We start from the raw sequence: 18,444 nt of genomic DNA on the forward strand, positions 1-18,444 counted from the left end.
TATGAGTGTATATGCTTGTATGCATTCGTATGTATGTTTGCTATGAGGACATTTTCTGAATGCAACCTTTGCTTAGAATATAGTTCTACTGAAAACTATTTTTTTCAATATTAAAAAGGATTATTAATGGTTCATAAATCTGTAGCCAAAAGGAATCTTAAAATGTTGTTTTAAGATGAGCCGATTGAGGCTTTGAAAGACAAAATGACTTGCTCAAAATAGTCAATTTATATTAGATTTAGAAGAACTGAAGTTTCTCGACAGCCTGTCCTCTTTGTTCTTTTTGTTTTTCTTATTTTTAAAAATAATGCATTATGCTTTAAGTAACAAAAATGATTAAAGATGCAATGGGGCTTGGAATAAGCATTTATATAAGATCTCTTAACTGCTAGGTGCTAAGTGCTTTTCACAAAGAATAATTAACTTAGAGATGGTACTAGAATTAAGAGGGGTAGGAAAAGGTCTCTTATAGAAAGTGAGATCTTAACTCAATCTTTTTAAGTGGGAATGAGAATAGTTCTGGTCCTGTTTTTTCATTTACTTCAAATAAGTAATTTATTTATATTCCTCTTTTTAATTTCATTTGTGACAAACTACAACTGTTGAACAGCTATTGTTTCCATATATTTAGATTTAAAAATAATGCTATTATGTATATTTTTAGGGATTTTTTGGCAAGGCAAATGGGGTTAAGTGGCTTGCCCAAGGCCACCCAGCTAAGTAATTATTATTAAGTGTCTGAGGCCAGATTTGAACCCAGGTACTCCTGACTCCAAGGCCGGTGCTCTATCCACTGTGCCACCTACCTGCCCCTATTATGTATTTTCAACAGATTGATATATCCCTAATAATATGAGTAACGGGTAAAAGATTATTGTTTTAGGATTCTTAGATACCACCACCTTTCCTTCCAAAAAATTTCTATCAGTTTGTAGTTCTTCTAATAACATATGCTTTTTCTATCTGATTCTTTGTAACCACTAGTATTATAATTTATAACATTTATGTATTTGTCAGTTTCATACTTAATAGAGTTGCATGTGTTTCTTTTCAAAATTTAAATTTATTACTACTTTCATAATTACAGTGGAACCCTCTTGTGACAAGTGGGAAATAAGACCAACATGTGCCAGATGTTTTAATGTGTATGACATGATTTTAGAATAGTTGTTTAAAGTCGTTAAGGATTTTTTCTATTACTATTTTGGTGTTAATAATCAGGATATAGGTTTGATATTGAATTAAAAGAAAGGTTACTATGAAATGTTTGACACATTTAATAAAATGTGTAAAATATAATGAAAATATATGTTTAATATAAAAATATAACACAATGCATTATATAGTAATATATTACTAGCATAACATTAATTATGTTATAATTATAACATAATAAACAAAAACAAAACATACAATGGTATATTAAAAACATAGTTAAATCACTATATTGTTTTCTTTTTTGGTTTGTTTGCGTTTGGTTTTTGGTGGTTCAATGGAAAGACCACTCACTGGTCTTGGAGTCAGAAGAAGAAGAGTTCAAATCTGGCTTCAGCCACTTGACTTTCACTAGCTATGTGACCCTGGGCAAGTCACTTAACCCTGTTTACCTTGCATCCAGAGCCATCTCCATCGTTTTGATTCATAACTGTCCATTAGACCCAGATTGCTCTGGAGGAGAGAGAGAGAGACTGGTAACTTAGCACAGTACCCCCTCACTCAAATTCAATTCACGTGCTTGTCATGACATATCTCCTGATAATCATGGTCTTCTTTGAAAAACAAGGACATACATTATTAAATCACTATTACAACTGAACAATTGTATAATATAGTTGTACTGTTCCTTCCATGTATTACTGTATATACATAAATATAATAATATCTATTACTGTATTACATAAACATAATAATATAAACAATAGACATTATAACATACTATAAAACTAATACTACACAATATTTATTACTGTATATCATTAGTAATATATTGTTGCACATATCCTATAGTGACATTAACATTAATAATTAATTATAATAAAGCAATATGTTCCTATATAGTATATTATAGCAGTATATTAACTTCACTGCTTAAATTTGTTTAAATGATTTTAGGTTTTTTTTTATTTATCATGCATGAAATTCTCAGGTATTAATTAAATTTACTTTTGACTTTTGAAGCTCCACATTGCTAATTACTAGTTGTGAATGCCTTTTTAGTTGAAAATTAATTATAAATACTTGTAAATTCTGGAAGTTTTGAAGCATAAGACCAAAAAAAAGCAAATGTAATTAGTAAAAGTCTTTTGGTGAATAGTCACTAATGAATGTTACAAAAAAATAACAATGAAGACTAGTATTATGTCAGTTAACTTAAATATTCAGTTGTTTCCCATAAATAATGACTTGGAGAATACTGAAATCCAAGTATAGTAGTATTATCTTTTGTAAATTATAAAATAATCCTTTTCTGCATTATGAATGTAATAATTTAGTGAATAATTTTATACTAATTCCTCACTTATCTTTTTGAATGTATAACTTGCTTTTGAAATTATATATCAAGTATAAAGCTATCACATCATTATTTTAATCCCAAGTGAAAATATGTATGTATACATAAATTTATATATGTAAAAATATATGCATATATGTATATGGAGAGAGAGAGAGAGAGAGCACACAATGGTAACAAATGGCATTTCTTGTAATTCAGATATTTCTTACTTTTAATAACAACCTCCTCATGGCCAGTGAGACTATTTTTTTTTTTAGGTTTTTGAAAGGCAATAGGGTTAAGTGGCTTGCCCAAGGCCACACATCTAGGTAATTGTTAAGTGTCTGAGGTTGGATTTGAACTCAGGCACTCCTGACTCCAGGGCCAGTGCACTATCCACCCTGCCACCTAGCCACACCCCCCACCCTGTATGACTTTTTAACATATCTGACATGCATTGTTTGACTTTGCCCTAATGTGTAATTTTTTCCCTTCTCACTTTTTGGAGGTAGTTTGTACCAATATTTTCATATACTGAAGACATAAATTATCATAATGAAGAAAAATAAGTTCTAGTTTCCTTTCCATTTTTAAATCCATGATCCCAACATATCACGATCTTCAAAAATTTACTCTTTTGGGGATAGAGGGAAGAGGGAGCAACCTGCCAGAGGGAATTCTTGTCAAAGTCAAATCATGAGTCTGGGCTTTATCAAGAACCCTCCTCTACCAATGCAATTGGAAGATGCCCAGGAGATTAGTCTTAGAAGAAGGAGCACTGACAATATAAATGACTTATCCAGCAACATACAACTAGTGTGTCAGAATCCTTTTCTTCCTGATCTCGCTTCTCTACCACTGCAAATATAATTAAAGAGTATTAGCAATCACCCAATGTTGTAGGAATACCTAGAAGCATTATATTTCCCAATATATATAGTCACTGAGATTTATATCAATCAAGTAGATCTTTTGACCTCAAAAATTACTAAATTTCTGGAGCTTCCGACATCTTACATGAAATGGTTTCCCTTAAACTAAGGTCAAACAAAGTCTCCATATTTTCTGATCTTTCCCACCTCTTTCTGCCTCCACCTCCTCCCCACCAAAGTAGCATGATTCAACCTTTAATTAGTTGAGGCTGACAATATTGTACAGATCTGCAGAATTAAAAAGAGCCCTTGACTGTCCTGATTCTTCTTCCCCAGCTTCCGGAATTCATACATGAAGAACATTTGCATAGACATGCTACAACACGGTCATCACAAGTCCTTTTCTGAGCTCTTCATGCTGATCAAGAAGTGGCGTGACCTGAGGGAGGCTGGCGGGATTCGCTCCATCTTCTGGTTGCAGACGCCCCTGGAGGAGCTGCCTGAGAAGCTGGACCAACTCTACTTCTTCCTAACCAAGGCTGAAGATGCTGAGCTTGCAGGTGAGCAGAGGCAACACTCTCGTGTGTGGTTAGAGACTTGGCAACCGTGGTTTTGAGCCCATGGCTGGGGGGGATTTCTGAGCTGTCTTCTAAAAGCATCAGGAGCATGAAGGCAATTCGGCACATCTCAACCCAAGTCAACTGGATTTATAGAGTAGAAGAGGGAGGATACTGAGAGACGTTGAGAGACAGAGACAGAAAGAGCTAGAAACAGAGAGACAGAGACAGAGAGACCAAGAAAGACAGGGAGAGACAGGCAGAAACAGAGAGACTGAGAGACAGGAGAGACAGAGACAGAAAGAGATAGAAACAGAGACAGAGAGACCAAGAAAGACAGGGAGAGACAGGCAGAAACAGAGAGACTGAGAGACAGGAGAGACAGAGACAGAAAGAGATAGAAACAGAGAGACAGAGACAGAGAGACCAAGAAAGACAGGGAGAGACAGGCAGAAACAGAGAGACTGAGAGACAGGAGAGACAGAGACAGAAAGAGATAGAAACAGAGAGACAGAGACAGAGAGACCAAGAAAGACAGGGAGAGACAGGCAGAAACAGAGAGACTGAGAGACAGGAGAGACAGACAGAAAGAGATAGAAACAGAGAGACAGAGACAGAGAGACCAAGAAAGACAGGCAGAGACAGGCGGAAACAGAGAGACTGAGAGACAGGAGAGACAGACAGAAAGAGATAGAAACAGAGAGACAGAGACAGAGAGACCAAGAAAGACAGGGAGAGACAGGCGGAAACAGAGAGACTGAGAGACAGGAGAGACAGAGACAGAAAGAGATAGAAACAGAGAGACAGAGACAGAGAGACCAAGAAAGACAGGGAGAGACAGGCGGAAACAGAGAGACCAGAGAGACTGAGAGACAGGAGAGACAGAGACAGAAAGAGCTAGAAACAGAGAGACAGAGACAGAGAGACCAAGAAAGACAGGGAGAGACAGGCGGAAACAGAGAGACAGAGACAGAGAGACCAAGAAAGACAGGGAGAGACAGGCAGAAACAGAGAGACTGAGAGACAGGAGAGACAGAGACAGAAAGAGATAGAAACAGAGAGACAGAGACAGAGAGACCAAGAAAGACAGGGAGAGACAAGCGGAAACAGAGAGACAGAGAGACTGAGAGACAGGAGAGACAGATGGAAACAGAGATAGAATAAAACAGAGACAGAGAAAGACAAAGGGACCAAGAGAGACAGAGAGAAACAGAAACAGAGAGACAAAGAGAGAGACAGAGAGACAGAGAGAGATAGAGACAGAGAGAGACCAAGAGAGACAGGGAGAGACAGATGGAAACAGACAAAGACAGAGACCAAGAGAGACAGAGACAGAGGGAAACAAAGAGAGAGAGACAGACAGAGAAAGAGAGACAGACAGAGAGACAGAAACAGAGAAACAGAGATAGAGACAGACAGAGACAGTGGAAAGAGATAGGGGAGAGGAGAGGAGGAGACAAGAGAGGAAGCTCTGGATTACCAGAGATGGTCAATGTACCATCAGAGGTCCTGGTGACATCATTAGGAACCAGGGGTTACTAGAACCTTTCAATTGTCATTTTCTTTCATCTGCAATCCAGCTATTGATTTTGACCCAATCCTGATGGAATTTCATTTTGGTAGGTTGCTCTTATTTTTTGTGCCATAGATTTTCAGGGCAAACCCCCGGAGTCTTGCATATTTAAACCTGATAGTTGCAAGCTATAAATAGTCAACATAACCAGGAATAGTTGTGATTTGTTTTCCTAGAGGCATTTTGTGAATCATTCTGGTGTACATCACAGATCCTGCATTATGGGGTTTTTCCTGATATTTTCACTGATATATATGCTTGGTGTAGTGACTGAAGAGGCTGTCTCAGAGTCATGAAGGCCTGGGTTCAAGTGCTACATCTGACTGCATACTGTGTATGTGACCCTGGCATAGTCATTTGACTTTTCAGTCGATTAAGTCACTCTCTAAGACTAGAAATTGCAGAATATGTTTTAATCTAAGGATTTTTCTCAGAAGGAAAATCTTACACATGAAATCACAAAAGTTGAGGAAGAGGGAGGAGGAGGATTTCTATCATGACTATTTTCTCTAGGAGACAAGAGAATGATACTCTTGTGACCCTCTGTGTTTTAAGGCTTTTTGATGACTTGTTAGAGTTTTGCTTTAGGATTCTAGAATTATCTAATTGGTACAGCTAAGTGGCTCAGTGGATAGATCGCCAGATAACTCATCCTCCTGAGTTCGGATCTGATCTCATACACTTACTAGCTGTGTGACCCTGGATAAGTCATTTAACCCCATTTGTTTCAGTTTCCTCATATATAAAATTGCTGAAATGGAAAATTACTTCGGGTGAAAGACTGAAAGGGGATTATTTTCAAACTTTCAAGTATATTTTTGAGATGAGAATTTATCTCTGACTGATATTACAAGATTTTGCTTATATGGAACAGAATAACTACTTTGGTTTTAAAATTTTTCTTTGGGACCCTAGAGACATGGGTCAATTTAATTAGGAAGTTTGCAGGTCCCTTTAATATTAAAAAACTGTCATACTACCTTATTTTTGTTGAGAGATTAGCTCTGTCTTATTCCACAAGGCTCCTAAATTATCATTCTGCAGTTTTCTTTCAAAGAAAATCCAAGTCTTTTCTCAAGCACTATAGAGTATTAGCCCTGGAACAGTCTTCTTGATTGGGGCCTAATGAGAATCCTTCAAGAATATGAGATTTTTGAGTGCTCTTCCATCCCCCCCCCAAAAAAAATGGCAGCAAATCTTCAAGGTTAGAACTGTGTTGCAGAAACTTCCTTCCAACAAGCTATAGGTGTTATCAGAAATCCCTGGCAATGTCATCCAATATCCATATATACCCCCCTTTTTTTTAAGGGTTTAGCAAGGCAATGGGGTTAAGTGGCTTGCCCAAGGCCACACAGCTAGGTAATTATCAAGTGTCTGAGGCCAGATTTGAACTCAGGTACTCCTGACTCCAGGGCTGGTGGTGCTCTATCCACCACACCACCTAGCTGCCCCAATATCCATATATACTCTTAACAATAGCTGTCACACATAGTTAGTTGAGGGGAGGACATACAGAAGAATGAAATAAAATGACTGTTTATTATTGTTATTGTTCAGTCATATCTGACTCTTCAGGATCCCATTTGGGGTTTACTTGGTCAAGATAACTGGAGTTACCTTGGAACTGGAGTTCTTCTCCAGATTATTTTACAGATGAGGAAATTGAGGCAGATAAATTTTAATGACTTGCCCCAGGGACACACAGATAGTAAGTAACTGAGATCAAATTTGAACTCAAGTCCCCCTGACTCCAGGTCTGGTGTGTTCTATCCAATGAATGACTTAGCTCTATTGTGCCCTGCTTTGTATCTAACTTCTGATATCGACTATAGCTGTGTGATTTTTGGCACTGTCATCTATACAATGAGGTGGTAGAATAGATGGCCTCTCTGTTTTGGATTTATCTGTAGATCTATAGATGACCAGACAGTGCCACATGTTCACAATCCATCAGCACAAGCTCATTTTTAAAGATTAGAGCTCTGATGCTCACATTAAAAGGAGAAAACAGAGAATATTTCATTCTATGAGACTAGAAGGCATGGATGCTGATTAAGATTTCCGGGAGTAATACATTGCAAAAAGACATTGTGAAAAAAAAATTTTTGAATGCAAGCTACAGAATAAGGCATATGATATTTTTGGACATGACTAATATGAGAATTTGTTTGCTTGAATATGCATGTTTTTATAAGGACTTTATTCTTTTCCACTGGGGAGAGGAAAGGAGGTTGGTAATTAAGAAAGAAAAATGGTTATTAATTGAAAAAAATCATTTTATAAAGGGCCACTAATAGCTCTAAGTGTTGAATATATCATTTTCTTAGGTCAACCTAACTATCCTTTTATTTCTTCTTGTTTTTAGAAGCAAAAGAATTTTCCCAAGGGGGTTGGGGAAAGGGGGAGAGAATTTGAAGAGAAGACTTAGCTAAAAAATAAAAAATAAAAATAAATAAATAAATGAAGAGAAGAATTATGTATTCCAATTTTCTTGTGTTATGATTGAGAAACATTGCTTTCTCTGAGACAAATACTTCTCAGACTTCCATCAGAAAAAAAGGGGGGGGGGATGAAGATTGACATTTCAGATGATTTTCTTCCCAAGGAATGGAAAGCATTACTGGTTGATAGTAACCTATTCATGTCTCACCTAGATACTTGGAGGGTTTGACCCTGTGGTTTTTGTTAAGTCTTTTTTCCTACCAGTTTTGTTTTAGTTTGTTGGATTAAATGTATTCCCTTAATGACTTGGCTCTTTTGGATCCTGCAATGAGTTTATTGGTCATTGATGATGTCACCAGGGGTATTAGACATGGTTTATTCAACCTCTCCATTATATACCTTAGAATTATTTCAATTCTATCATTATTAACATTTGCAACTGGGAGAGAGGAGAAGACTAGTAAAAAATTTTTTTCAATTAACCAGCATTTTTCTCCTTCCTACTTTTGTTTTCCCAAAAATGAAAAAAAGGAAAAGAAAAACCTTATAACAAATGTGCACAGTCAAGAGAAACAAAATCCTACAGGGGACTTTCCCCACCCCCAAAAAAAAATCTTGTTTTGACCCACATCATCACCGTCAAAAGATCGATGTATAGATAGTATAGTTCCTTAACCATTTGCTGAAATAATGATTGAGACTTGTATTGATCAGCATTCACAAGTCTCTCAAATTCATTTGTGTTTATAATGTTGTTATTGTATAAATCTCCTTGATCTGCTCACTTTACTCAGCATCAGTTCAAAGTCTTACTAGTTTTTTTAAACCACATAAATTGTTATTCCTTATGGCATATAAGTTTTGTATTGTATTCATATGCTACAGTTTAGTCAGTCATTCCCAATAGATGGACATACCTCCATTTCCCATATATATTTTTGTACCCTTGGTTTCTTTGCTTCTGTCTTTGATTTCTTCAGATATTACTGAGTTGAAGGATATTCATAGTTTGTCAATTTAGAGGAAATCATTTCCAATTGCTTTTCAGAATAGCTGGTACCTTTAACATTAACTAATGAAAGAAATTCATTCATCATATAAAACCTGCTAAGTCATGTTATTGAAATTATGATTCATGATTTGATATTACTTCAATTTCAGTTGTATCTAATAGGTGCCTATGTCACTGGTGCAGGATATGAAATCAGGAAGACCTGAGTTAAAATCCTGATTCAGGCACTTTACAAGCTATATGATCTTGGGCAAATACTTAACTTCTGCCTCCCTCAGTTTCCTTATTTGTAAAATGTGGATGATAATAATAGCACCAGCCTCCCAGGGTTGTTGAAAATATAATACACACACACACACACACACACACACACACACACACACACACACACACATATATATAAAGCCCTTTTGAAAACCTTAAAATGTTTGATAGAGAGTATCCTCAAAAATTATTTCAATTTTAAGCTTAAACTTAAAGACTTTTTAGGATATTGTATAAATTTTAACCATTATTCATATGCACAGAGATATCTATATATACATTAGGGGACATTTGTATAATGGGAAAATTCTCTTTATAAATGCAGATCATCAATCTGTATATAATCTTTTGTTTTAGAAAGTTATTTCAGTTGCGGTTTTGTGATTCCATTTGGGGTTTCTCTGGCAGAGATACTAGAATGGTTTGCCATTTCCTTCTCCAGCCAGATGAGAAAACTGAGGCAAATAGGGTTAAGTGACTTGCCCAGGGTTGCCCAGCGAGTAAAAGACTGAGACCAGAGCTTTTAGAAGACACTCAGGAGGTTATCTTCCTGATTAAAGATCCAATGCTACACCTCCAGCATAGAAAGTCACAGTGCTAGTTATGAGAAACATGAGAAAGCATGAGAAACAAGACTTGAACCCAAGTGTTCTATATTTTGAGGTCAACCTTTTTTTTAGTTTTTTGCAAGGTAATGGGGTTAAGTGACTTGCCCAAGGTCACACAGCTAGGTAATTATTAAGCATCTGAGGTTGGATTTAAACTCAGGTCCTCCTGACTCCAGGACAGGTGCTCTATCACAGCACCACCTAGCTGCCCCTGAGGTCAATCTTCTAACTAATATACCATTTTGCCACACATTTATACATTCCTGTTAGGAAAATTTCTTAATCTTCTAAAAAACAGGAATTAGCAGCCATCACTTAGGCTTTTCATTTGAAAGGGGATTATAAAATTATCTGTTAAACATACTTTTAAAAATTATTTATGATGAGGTTTATTTGTTTGTTTCTTGTTCATTTTAAGGTCACTATGAAGAAATGTACAGTTACATTTTTAGTTTGGCCTGTTACTTCAACAACCCAGATGACAAGTGGTTGAGGAATTACTTTTATGAACGATGTTTTAATATTGCCCAAAGGATTAAGGCTGATGGTGGGAGAAAGGAAGCCGAAGCTCACTCACACATGGGTCTTCTCTATGAGGAAAGTGGTAAGTTTGGAGCCATCCCTGATATCAAAATGATTACTCTATTCCTTAAATTTGGGGGACCATGCAGTAGCAGGTGGGGAGCTACCAAATGAGGGGGAGTTAATAATATCTCTTAATGGAGAAAAGGATGTGGACTGCTTTAGATGAGGAATAACTGATAAGCCGAGCAAGAGCTTGAATGGGACAGTAGGGGGCTCTCCTTTAAGGAGGGTACTTTCTTCCAAAGGATCTTGCTCATCATCCAGGATTCACTTCCATGCTCCTAGCCTACCAGCTATATCTATTCTCCATCCTCTTATTGTTTTAATATCATGATTATACCCAATTAAAATGAACAATCTTCTGCATCTTCCCCCACAACTGAATTTACCCCAGATACTATATTTTCAATTTCCCTTCTTCTCTAAAGTAATTATTACAATCATTAATATTACTAAAGTAATTACTAGTACTTTATAGGAATAAAATATTGTTATATGTTTTCTAGAAATCAGTCATATGACTAAATTACCTCTTGTATATCATTAGTCCTTAAAACTTCCATTTCCAGTTCTAATCATAATGGTAGCTTTGAAAATGACTTTTTCAGGGTGGCTAGGTGACATAGTGGATAGAGAACAGGCCCTGGAGTCCGGAGTACCTGAGTTCAAATCCGGCCTCAGACACTTAATAATTACCTAGCTGTGTGGCCTTGGGCAAGCCACTTAACTCCATTGCCTTGCCAAAAAAAAACCCCTAAAAAAATTTAAAAAAAATTTTAAAAATGAATACTCACTTAAAGTGAAATAACAATATTCAGAAATAATCCAGAGTGGGAAATTATTATTTAAAACCTTCAGAAAACAAGATTTATTGGTCAGGGCAGAAGAGATAACTTAGAGGAACTTTAGACATGAAACTGCAAATTTTGATAGTGTTAGGGAAGAAGAAAAACAAAGATTGTCTATAACAAGAATTCTACATCCAACATGCTCTCAAGGCATTTGTATAAAAATGTGAGGAAAACAATGCTTCAGAAGATCAGAGTGGTGATGGCACATTGGGCTATCATGGAGAGTAGAACACACTCAACCATGTGTGAGACTCATAAAAACAGTATGAATGCTTTCCCCCTGCTGTCTAAAAAATAAATAACTTTCCAGGACCCTAAAAGGTTGTCAAAATTTAGATAAATTTTCCCCTAGAATCAATGTTTATTGTCAATTTTACAATTTAATAAAAACCATATTTTAAAAAAATTTTCTGAAAGCATTTGCTTTTAAAGTATTAAGATTCAGTTACAAATATTCAATATTCCTTCCTCTAATAGGACAATGAAAACATTATTGAATTTGGAGTCTGAAGTCATGGTTTGGAATCATGACTTTGACATGTTCCCTTGTGTAACCTTGGGCAAATAATTATTTCCCAACCTCAGTTTCTTTATTCCTAAAATGAAAGGGTCAAGCTAAGTTATCTTTAAGGTTTCTCTCTGCTCTAAATTGTATTATATTGTAGTTGCTAGATGAAAAGATCTCTCCTTAGTGTACACACAGTGACTTGGCTGATTATCCATGCCACCCACATGTTATATAATAGGAGGACAACAAGGGGAAAATTAGTGATTTCCAGTCTCTGGTGCTTTTCACTGTGTTTTTGTTTAAATGACTTATCAGATTATTATAGCTAATTTAAATTATTTTGATGTTTAGTAAGTGTTTTGTGTAGACATTTCACTTAAATATAATCTGGACTGTTTCAGTGTGTTTTTTAAATAATCTTTCATATTGTTATTATCTATCTGTCTCTCCATCTGTCTATCTGTCTATCTACCTATCTATCTATCTATCCATATATTCTATATACTAATATATTCAATACTGACAAATGTTTAACAACTGGTTCTCAAAAACAGTTTACTCATGATACATTTTTACATTTAATCTCCAATATTTACATTTTCTCCATCTCTTTTCTTAAGTCTAGACAATAAAAAAAAAATCAGTAATTTGTACCCTGATTTATATATAGCATTTGTCAGTTTTCAGGGTATAAGTGCCCACACTGAAAATTTACTCATCAGCTCTCATGAGTCAATATTAGCTATTTATTTACCTATGATTATAGATCTTTACTAAAAAAGAAAACTTCCTTGAAGTATGAAAATTGTGTAAGTCACTTAACCTCACTGAGGCAAAAAAAATTGGTTGAATTAGATGACCTCTGATAACCCTAATGTCTCTTCCTCCTTATCCATTCATAAGGAAGAGAATAACAGATAGGGCTACTTGAGTCCAAGGATTGACTTAAAGTATAAGAAAACCCAGGGGCAAACATGGTTGAAAAAAATGCTTTGCCCAGATTGAAAAGATTGCATATCCATCAGATTAAGGAAGACTTTGAATGCCTAACTGTGGAGTGAGCCAGAAAGGTTCTTGAGCAGAGAAGTGACATGATCTAAATATATGCTTAAGAAATATAAGTCTGACAGCAGCATGAAAGATGATGTGGTACCAACCCTTAATTCTATCATAAAATCCGCCCTACTAGCAACTTGCTTTCTCCTTTACCTGCTTCTCCTAGGTTCTTGTCCCTCACTAAGAGTTCCAGACTGGCTTAAAAAATATCTTTCCCCAGAAGTAATTCCCAAAGCAGTTCAGTTTCTCTGAAAAAAAAAAAACCTGATATCCATATCAGAAGAAATTTTTAAAAATTGGTTTCTCCCCAAGTACAACAATGTACCCATAGAGACAGAGCTTTCAGCTAGACCTTGAAAAAAGGGCTCGTTATTTCAAATCTGCAGATTGTTGTCATTCATACATTCATTCATTCATCAAACATTTTTATGTGTCTTTTTGGGGTCAGCACTCTGCTAAGCACTCCAGTACAAAGACAAAAACAAAAGGTCCTTTGCTCAAGGACCTTACATTCAAAAGTAAATAGAAAGTAATTCTCAGGTTCAGTTACTCTGATGTAGCCTAGGCTTAGTGAGCTGGCCAGGTGAAAGAAAATCATGCTAAAGCTCAATCCCCTGCTTTTTAAAATCATTTAGGAGCCTGGATATGTGGGAGGAAGGAAGGAAAAAAGGAAGGAAGGAAGGAAGGAAGGAAGGAAGGAAGGAAGGAAGGAAGGAAGGAAGGAAGGAAGGAAGGAAGGAAGGAAGGAAAGAGGGAGGGAGGGAGGAAGAAAGGAAGAAAGAAAAGGAGGGAGGGAGGGAAGAAGGGGAGAAAGAAAGCAAACAAGAGAGAGAGCTGAAAATAGAAAGGAAAGGGGGTGACAAGGTGGTGCAGTGGATAGAGCACCGGCCCTGGAGTCCGGAGTACCTGAGTTCAAATATGGCCTCAGACACTTAATAATTACCTAGCTGTGTGGCCTTGGGCAAGCCACTTAACCCTATTTGCCTTGCAAAAACCTAAAAAAAGAAAGGAAAGGAGGAAGGGAGGGAGAAAGAAAAGGGAGGAAAAAAGAAAAAGGGAGGAGGAAAGAAGGATGTACACCTAGTAAGTGTCTGAAGCCATATTTGACTCCAGACCTGAAAACACTTTTAAAATATATGTTAACACTAAAGAAAAATTAAATTATGATTTATTTATAAAATGTTATGGGCTGAATTCAAGAAATTCAATTTATTGAACACTTACTCTAGTATCACAAGTTCTATTTGAAATTTATCCATGTTAAAAGAAAATCAAAATAATACTTATTTGGATAAATTAACATAATAAGATGTTTTTTCTTCTCTGACAAAGGGTTAATCTAGACAACATGACAATACTGGATAGAGTTCTGGACCCCAAATAAGATATAGATGAATTCAAATTCCACTTCATCCATTTACTAGCATGGTGACCATAGACAAGTCATTTTTAACTTCCATATATCTCAGGAGACTCTCTTTTTAAGACTTATCTATTAAGTTAGGGCCTGGCTGTGAATTCATTCTTGACATACCGACTCGATGATGAGTCATTTATGAGAATTAATATCAATGATTCATCAAAGTGTAATTTAGACAGTCTTTGTACTTCCATGTAAAAAGAGACATAACTAGCTTTGTGAGACAATTCTGATCATTGACCCTCCACCAACTCTGGCTAGAAATCAAATACCTGATATTACTGGTACTAATTCACTAAAGAAAATATGTGGAATGGTGAGGATGATGGCTAACATAAATCTTTGTCTGTTTACAAAATTGAGAGAAGCTATTGTCTAGTCTTAAAAATCATAAACACAAAAGTTTTTTTATAGAAAAAATGAAAATATCTGTGCAACCAGATGAAGAAAAATAAACATACTGTATGTTCTTGAGCATGTATGTATACAAATATGTGTTTACTTTTTTCATTTATTTCTATACATAAAACATGTTTATTTGGATAAAAATATATCTTTTAAAGGAGCAATAGGTAGCAACAACTAGATGAAGAAAAGGAAACATAGGGGGATGGCGAGGGGGGCTGTGTATGTGAGTTCATTTTTTATAAGAGACTGCAGGCATGCTAACTTCTGAGGTCCAAGAAGATAGATTGTTTTAATCCTAAATAAGTCAAGGCAACAAGTATTTAATGAGCATTACTAGTACATGGAGCACAGTAACTTTAAGTACATATTAAAGATGAGAAATGGCTCCTGCCCGCAAGGAACTTGAAATCTAATCCAGGGAGCAAGGATGATGAGCGTTTAATGAATACAGATGTACAGACAGAAACATCTCACCATTGCCTTGCTGTAAATTATAGAAATGAAAGTGACTCTTGAGGAAATCCAGTTTCCTATTGAATGTAAGTGGTTTTCTTTTCTTGTTTTAAAGTAAAAAATGGCCAGTATAAATGTAATAACTATCATCAAAGACAAACAAATAACAAAGTCAGCGCAGGCATTCGTAGGGGGTTTTATCTGCTGTTTTAACTCGTAATCTTTCAAAAAAACCACAAAGCCTCACTGTACATCTGTTAATTTCCTTTTCAATGATAGTGGCATCTATTTGAAAGCTGGGAGGCTTCCCATTAGCCACTTTACCCCAAATTAGAATTTATATTCTGCAACATCCTAGACTTTCAAGGTCTAGTAGCATCATCAATTTAGAACTGGAAAGGACCTAAGAGGACACTAAACCCAACCCCCTATTTTTCAGATGGTGAAACCTGGGTCCAGAAAGGTTAAATGTTGTGTCCAGGGTCACACAGTAAATAGCTGAGGCATGGTTCAAATTCATTTCTTTCTGATACTTTCTGAGCATTATACTGTACTGGCTCATTAAAAGACAGAATTTTACACACAAGTACAATGAACTCTGACCAAATTGTCTTTCAACTTTAAGGAAGGTTAACAAGCCATTTGAAAAGAATAAAAGGTCTAAATGGGTGGAGGTCAGTCTATATGATCTTTCTCCTCATTCTGCAACATAAGGGCAGCTAGGTGACTCATTTGATAGAGCCCCTGGGTTCAAATCAAGTCTCAGACATTGACTAACTGGGTGACCCTGGGCAGATTTCTTATTCTTCCTTTTTCTCAGTTTCCTCATCTGTGAAATAGAGTTAATAACAGCAATTCTTTTCCAAGGTTGTTTTGAGGATAAAATGAGCTGTTTGTTAAGCCCTTAACTGACCTATATGTGTGAATATATGTACACACACACACACACACACACACACACACACACACATATATATAGAGAGAAAGAGGTATATATCTCTATAAATATGTTACCTTTTATTATTTTTTATTTGTGCCTATAAGTGTTTTGCATGGGAAAATTCAATTCAATTCAGCAAAAATTCATTAAATACATACTATGTACAAGGCCTTATGTTCTATAATTATGTAAGGTATTGAGGGTTTAATGACCAAAAATGGTCCCTGCCCTCAAGGAGTTTAGCCAGCTACCAGAGGATTTCATTCTGTAGACCAACCAAAAGGAAATATTATATATATATATATATATATATATATATATATATATATATATATACATATATATGTGTGTGTGTGTGTGTGTGTGTAATAGTGGGAGGGAGGTAACAATTAGAGAGATCAGGAAAGGTGGTCCATAAGAGAAGTCCCCTGAGTTTCAGCCTTGAAGCTCAGCCTTGAAGTTAGCATTTCCAAAAGGCTAATGTGAAGAAGGGAAAACATTCCAGGTTTTGGAGACAATAGTGCAAAGGTCCAAAGAAAGGAAACCATCTTGTGCAAGAAACACCATGTGGACATGTTTGACTGGAATTAGAATATAAAAAGTGAAAGTGTTATAAAATAAGTAAAGAGATACAGATTGAAGTTAGGTTGCTAAGGATTTAAAATGTCAAAGGAATTAGTTTTTTTTTTATCCTAAAGACATTTGAGGCTATTGAAGATTTGTGAACAAAGGAGTCATGGTTAGATCTGTGTTTTTTAGGAAGATAGAATGGAGAAGGTGAGACATGAGACAGAATATTGTAAAATAGTCCAGCTAAAGGATAATAAAAGAACGAAATAGGGTGCTTTGCCTTAGTAAGGAGAAAAGGATAGATGGGAGCAATATGGTGGAGGTAATGGTGACAAGACTTGATAATTGGATGGAGAGGGAGATGAGGAAGAATAATGGATGACACCAAAATTGAGAATCTGAGAAGGATGAGGTCCTTGAAAGAAATGGGGATGGAGTAGGGACAGATTTAGAGATGGTAAGTTCATTCTGGATCTGCTGAACCTGAGATAATACTGGAACTTCCAGGTAAAGGTATCCGATAGATAAGAAGTGTTATAGGACTGGAAGGCAAGAGAGAGGTCATGGATAATTATATAAATTTGGGACTAATCTCCATAGAAATGGCAATTAAGTATATTGAGATTGATGACATCATTCATGAAAAGAGTACATAGAGAAAAGATGGTCTAGAACAAAACCGCAGCATGCAACCATGTTTAAGGGATAGGATAAAATGATGTTCCAGGGAAATACACTGAGAAATAGTCAAATAGGTAAAAGAAGAACAGGGAGAGAAAGGTGTCACAAAAGTCAGAGTATCTAAAAGGATAGAATAATCTATAGCAATGATGAAAAATGTCCCTAACTAAAAGGAGGCTAAGGAGAATGAGGACCTAGAAAAGGTCATTGAATTTAAGAATTAAGAGATGTTGATACTTTCAGCATTGAAATTAATTTACAATTAAATAGTTTCTAAGCAAATCAATTATGCATGAAAATAGATTACATTTTTAACAAATCATTTAATGTTTTAAAAAGAAATCATCAGAAACTTTGGAAGGGGCAGAACCAGCAAAATGGTCAGGTCATGTAACAATTATTTGTTGAAATATTATAACAAGTCACTGTTAGAGATACAAAAATAGAAAGGGCCCACATTCCTTTAAGAAGTTTGTAATCCAATAACAGTGATTCAAAAAATCCTCCAAGAATTATAATGGGGCAGCTAGGTGGCTCAGTGGATAGAGCACCAGTCCTGGAGTCAGGAGGACCTGAGTTCAAATCCAGCCTCAAATACTTAATAAGTACCTAGCTGTGTGGCCTTGGGCAAGCCACTTAACTCCATTTGCCTTACAAAATCTTAAAAAAAAAAGAATTATAATGATAAATACCTAAGAAAAGTAGAAAATTTGGATTTGAGAATTCACAGAAGAAAGATGACACATTCAATAGGAGTAGGAGGGGCAGCTAGGTGGTGCAATGGATAGAGCACCAACCCTGGAGTCAGGAGGAGTACCTGAGTTCATATCCAGCCTCAGACATTTAATAATTACCTAGTTGTGTGGCCTTGGGCAAGTCACTTAACCCCATTGTCTTGCAAAAACCTAAAAAAACTAGGAGTAGGGAGATCCATTTTTGAAAGTTTAACATTTTATTTATTTTCCAATTATATACAATAGTAATATGTATCCATCATTTTTTTCAAGGCTCTGAATTCTACAATTCAGCCCCCCTTCCCTCTACCTCCCCACAAAAGGCTGTCTGATAGTCTCTACATTGTTTCCATGCCATACATGGATGTAAATTGAATGTGTTATATGAGTAAACATCACCCCCCCCCCCCAGAAGA

General features: G+C 36.0%; 1 protein-coding gene across 1 annotated transcript in view; it reads left to right on the plus strand.

Annotated features, from left to right (window-relative positions):
• Positions 1-18,444, plus strand: part of TTC29 (tetratricopeptide repeat domain 29) — a 287,488-nt gene that overhangs the window by 33,887 nt on the left and 235,157 nt on the right. The window contains exons 5-6 of the mRNA XM_074231575.1: positions 3,703-3,926; positions 10,241-10,426. Of these exons, the coding sequence (XP_074087676.1) occupies positions 3,703-3,926; positions 10,241-10,426 (410 nt within the window). The remainder of the gene's footprint in view (positions 1-3,702; positions 3,927-10,240; positions 10,427-18,444) is intronic.

This window comes from Macrotis lagotis, chromosome 3 (assembly GCF_037893015.1).
Source record: "Macrotis lagotis isolate mMagLag1 chromosome 3, bilby.v1.9.chrom.fasta, whole genome shotgun sequence".
NCBI classification, from domain to species: Eukaryota; Metazoa; Chordata; class Mammalia; order Peramelemorphia; family Peramelidae; genus Macrotis; species Macrotis lagotis.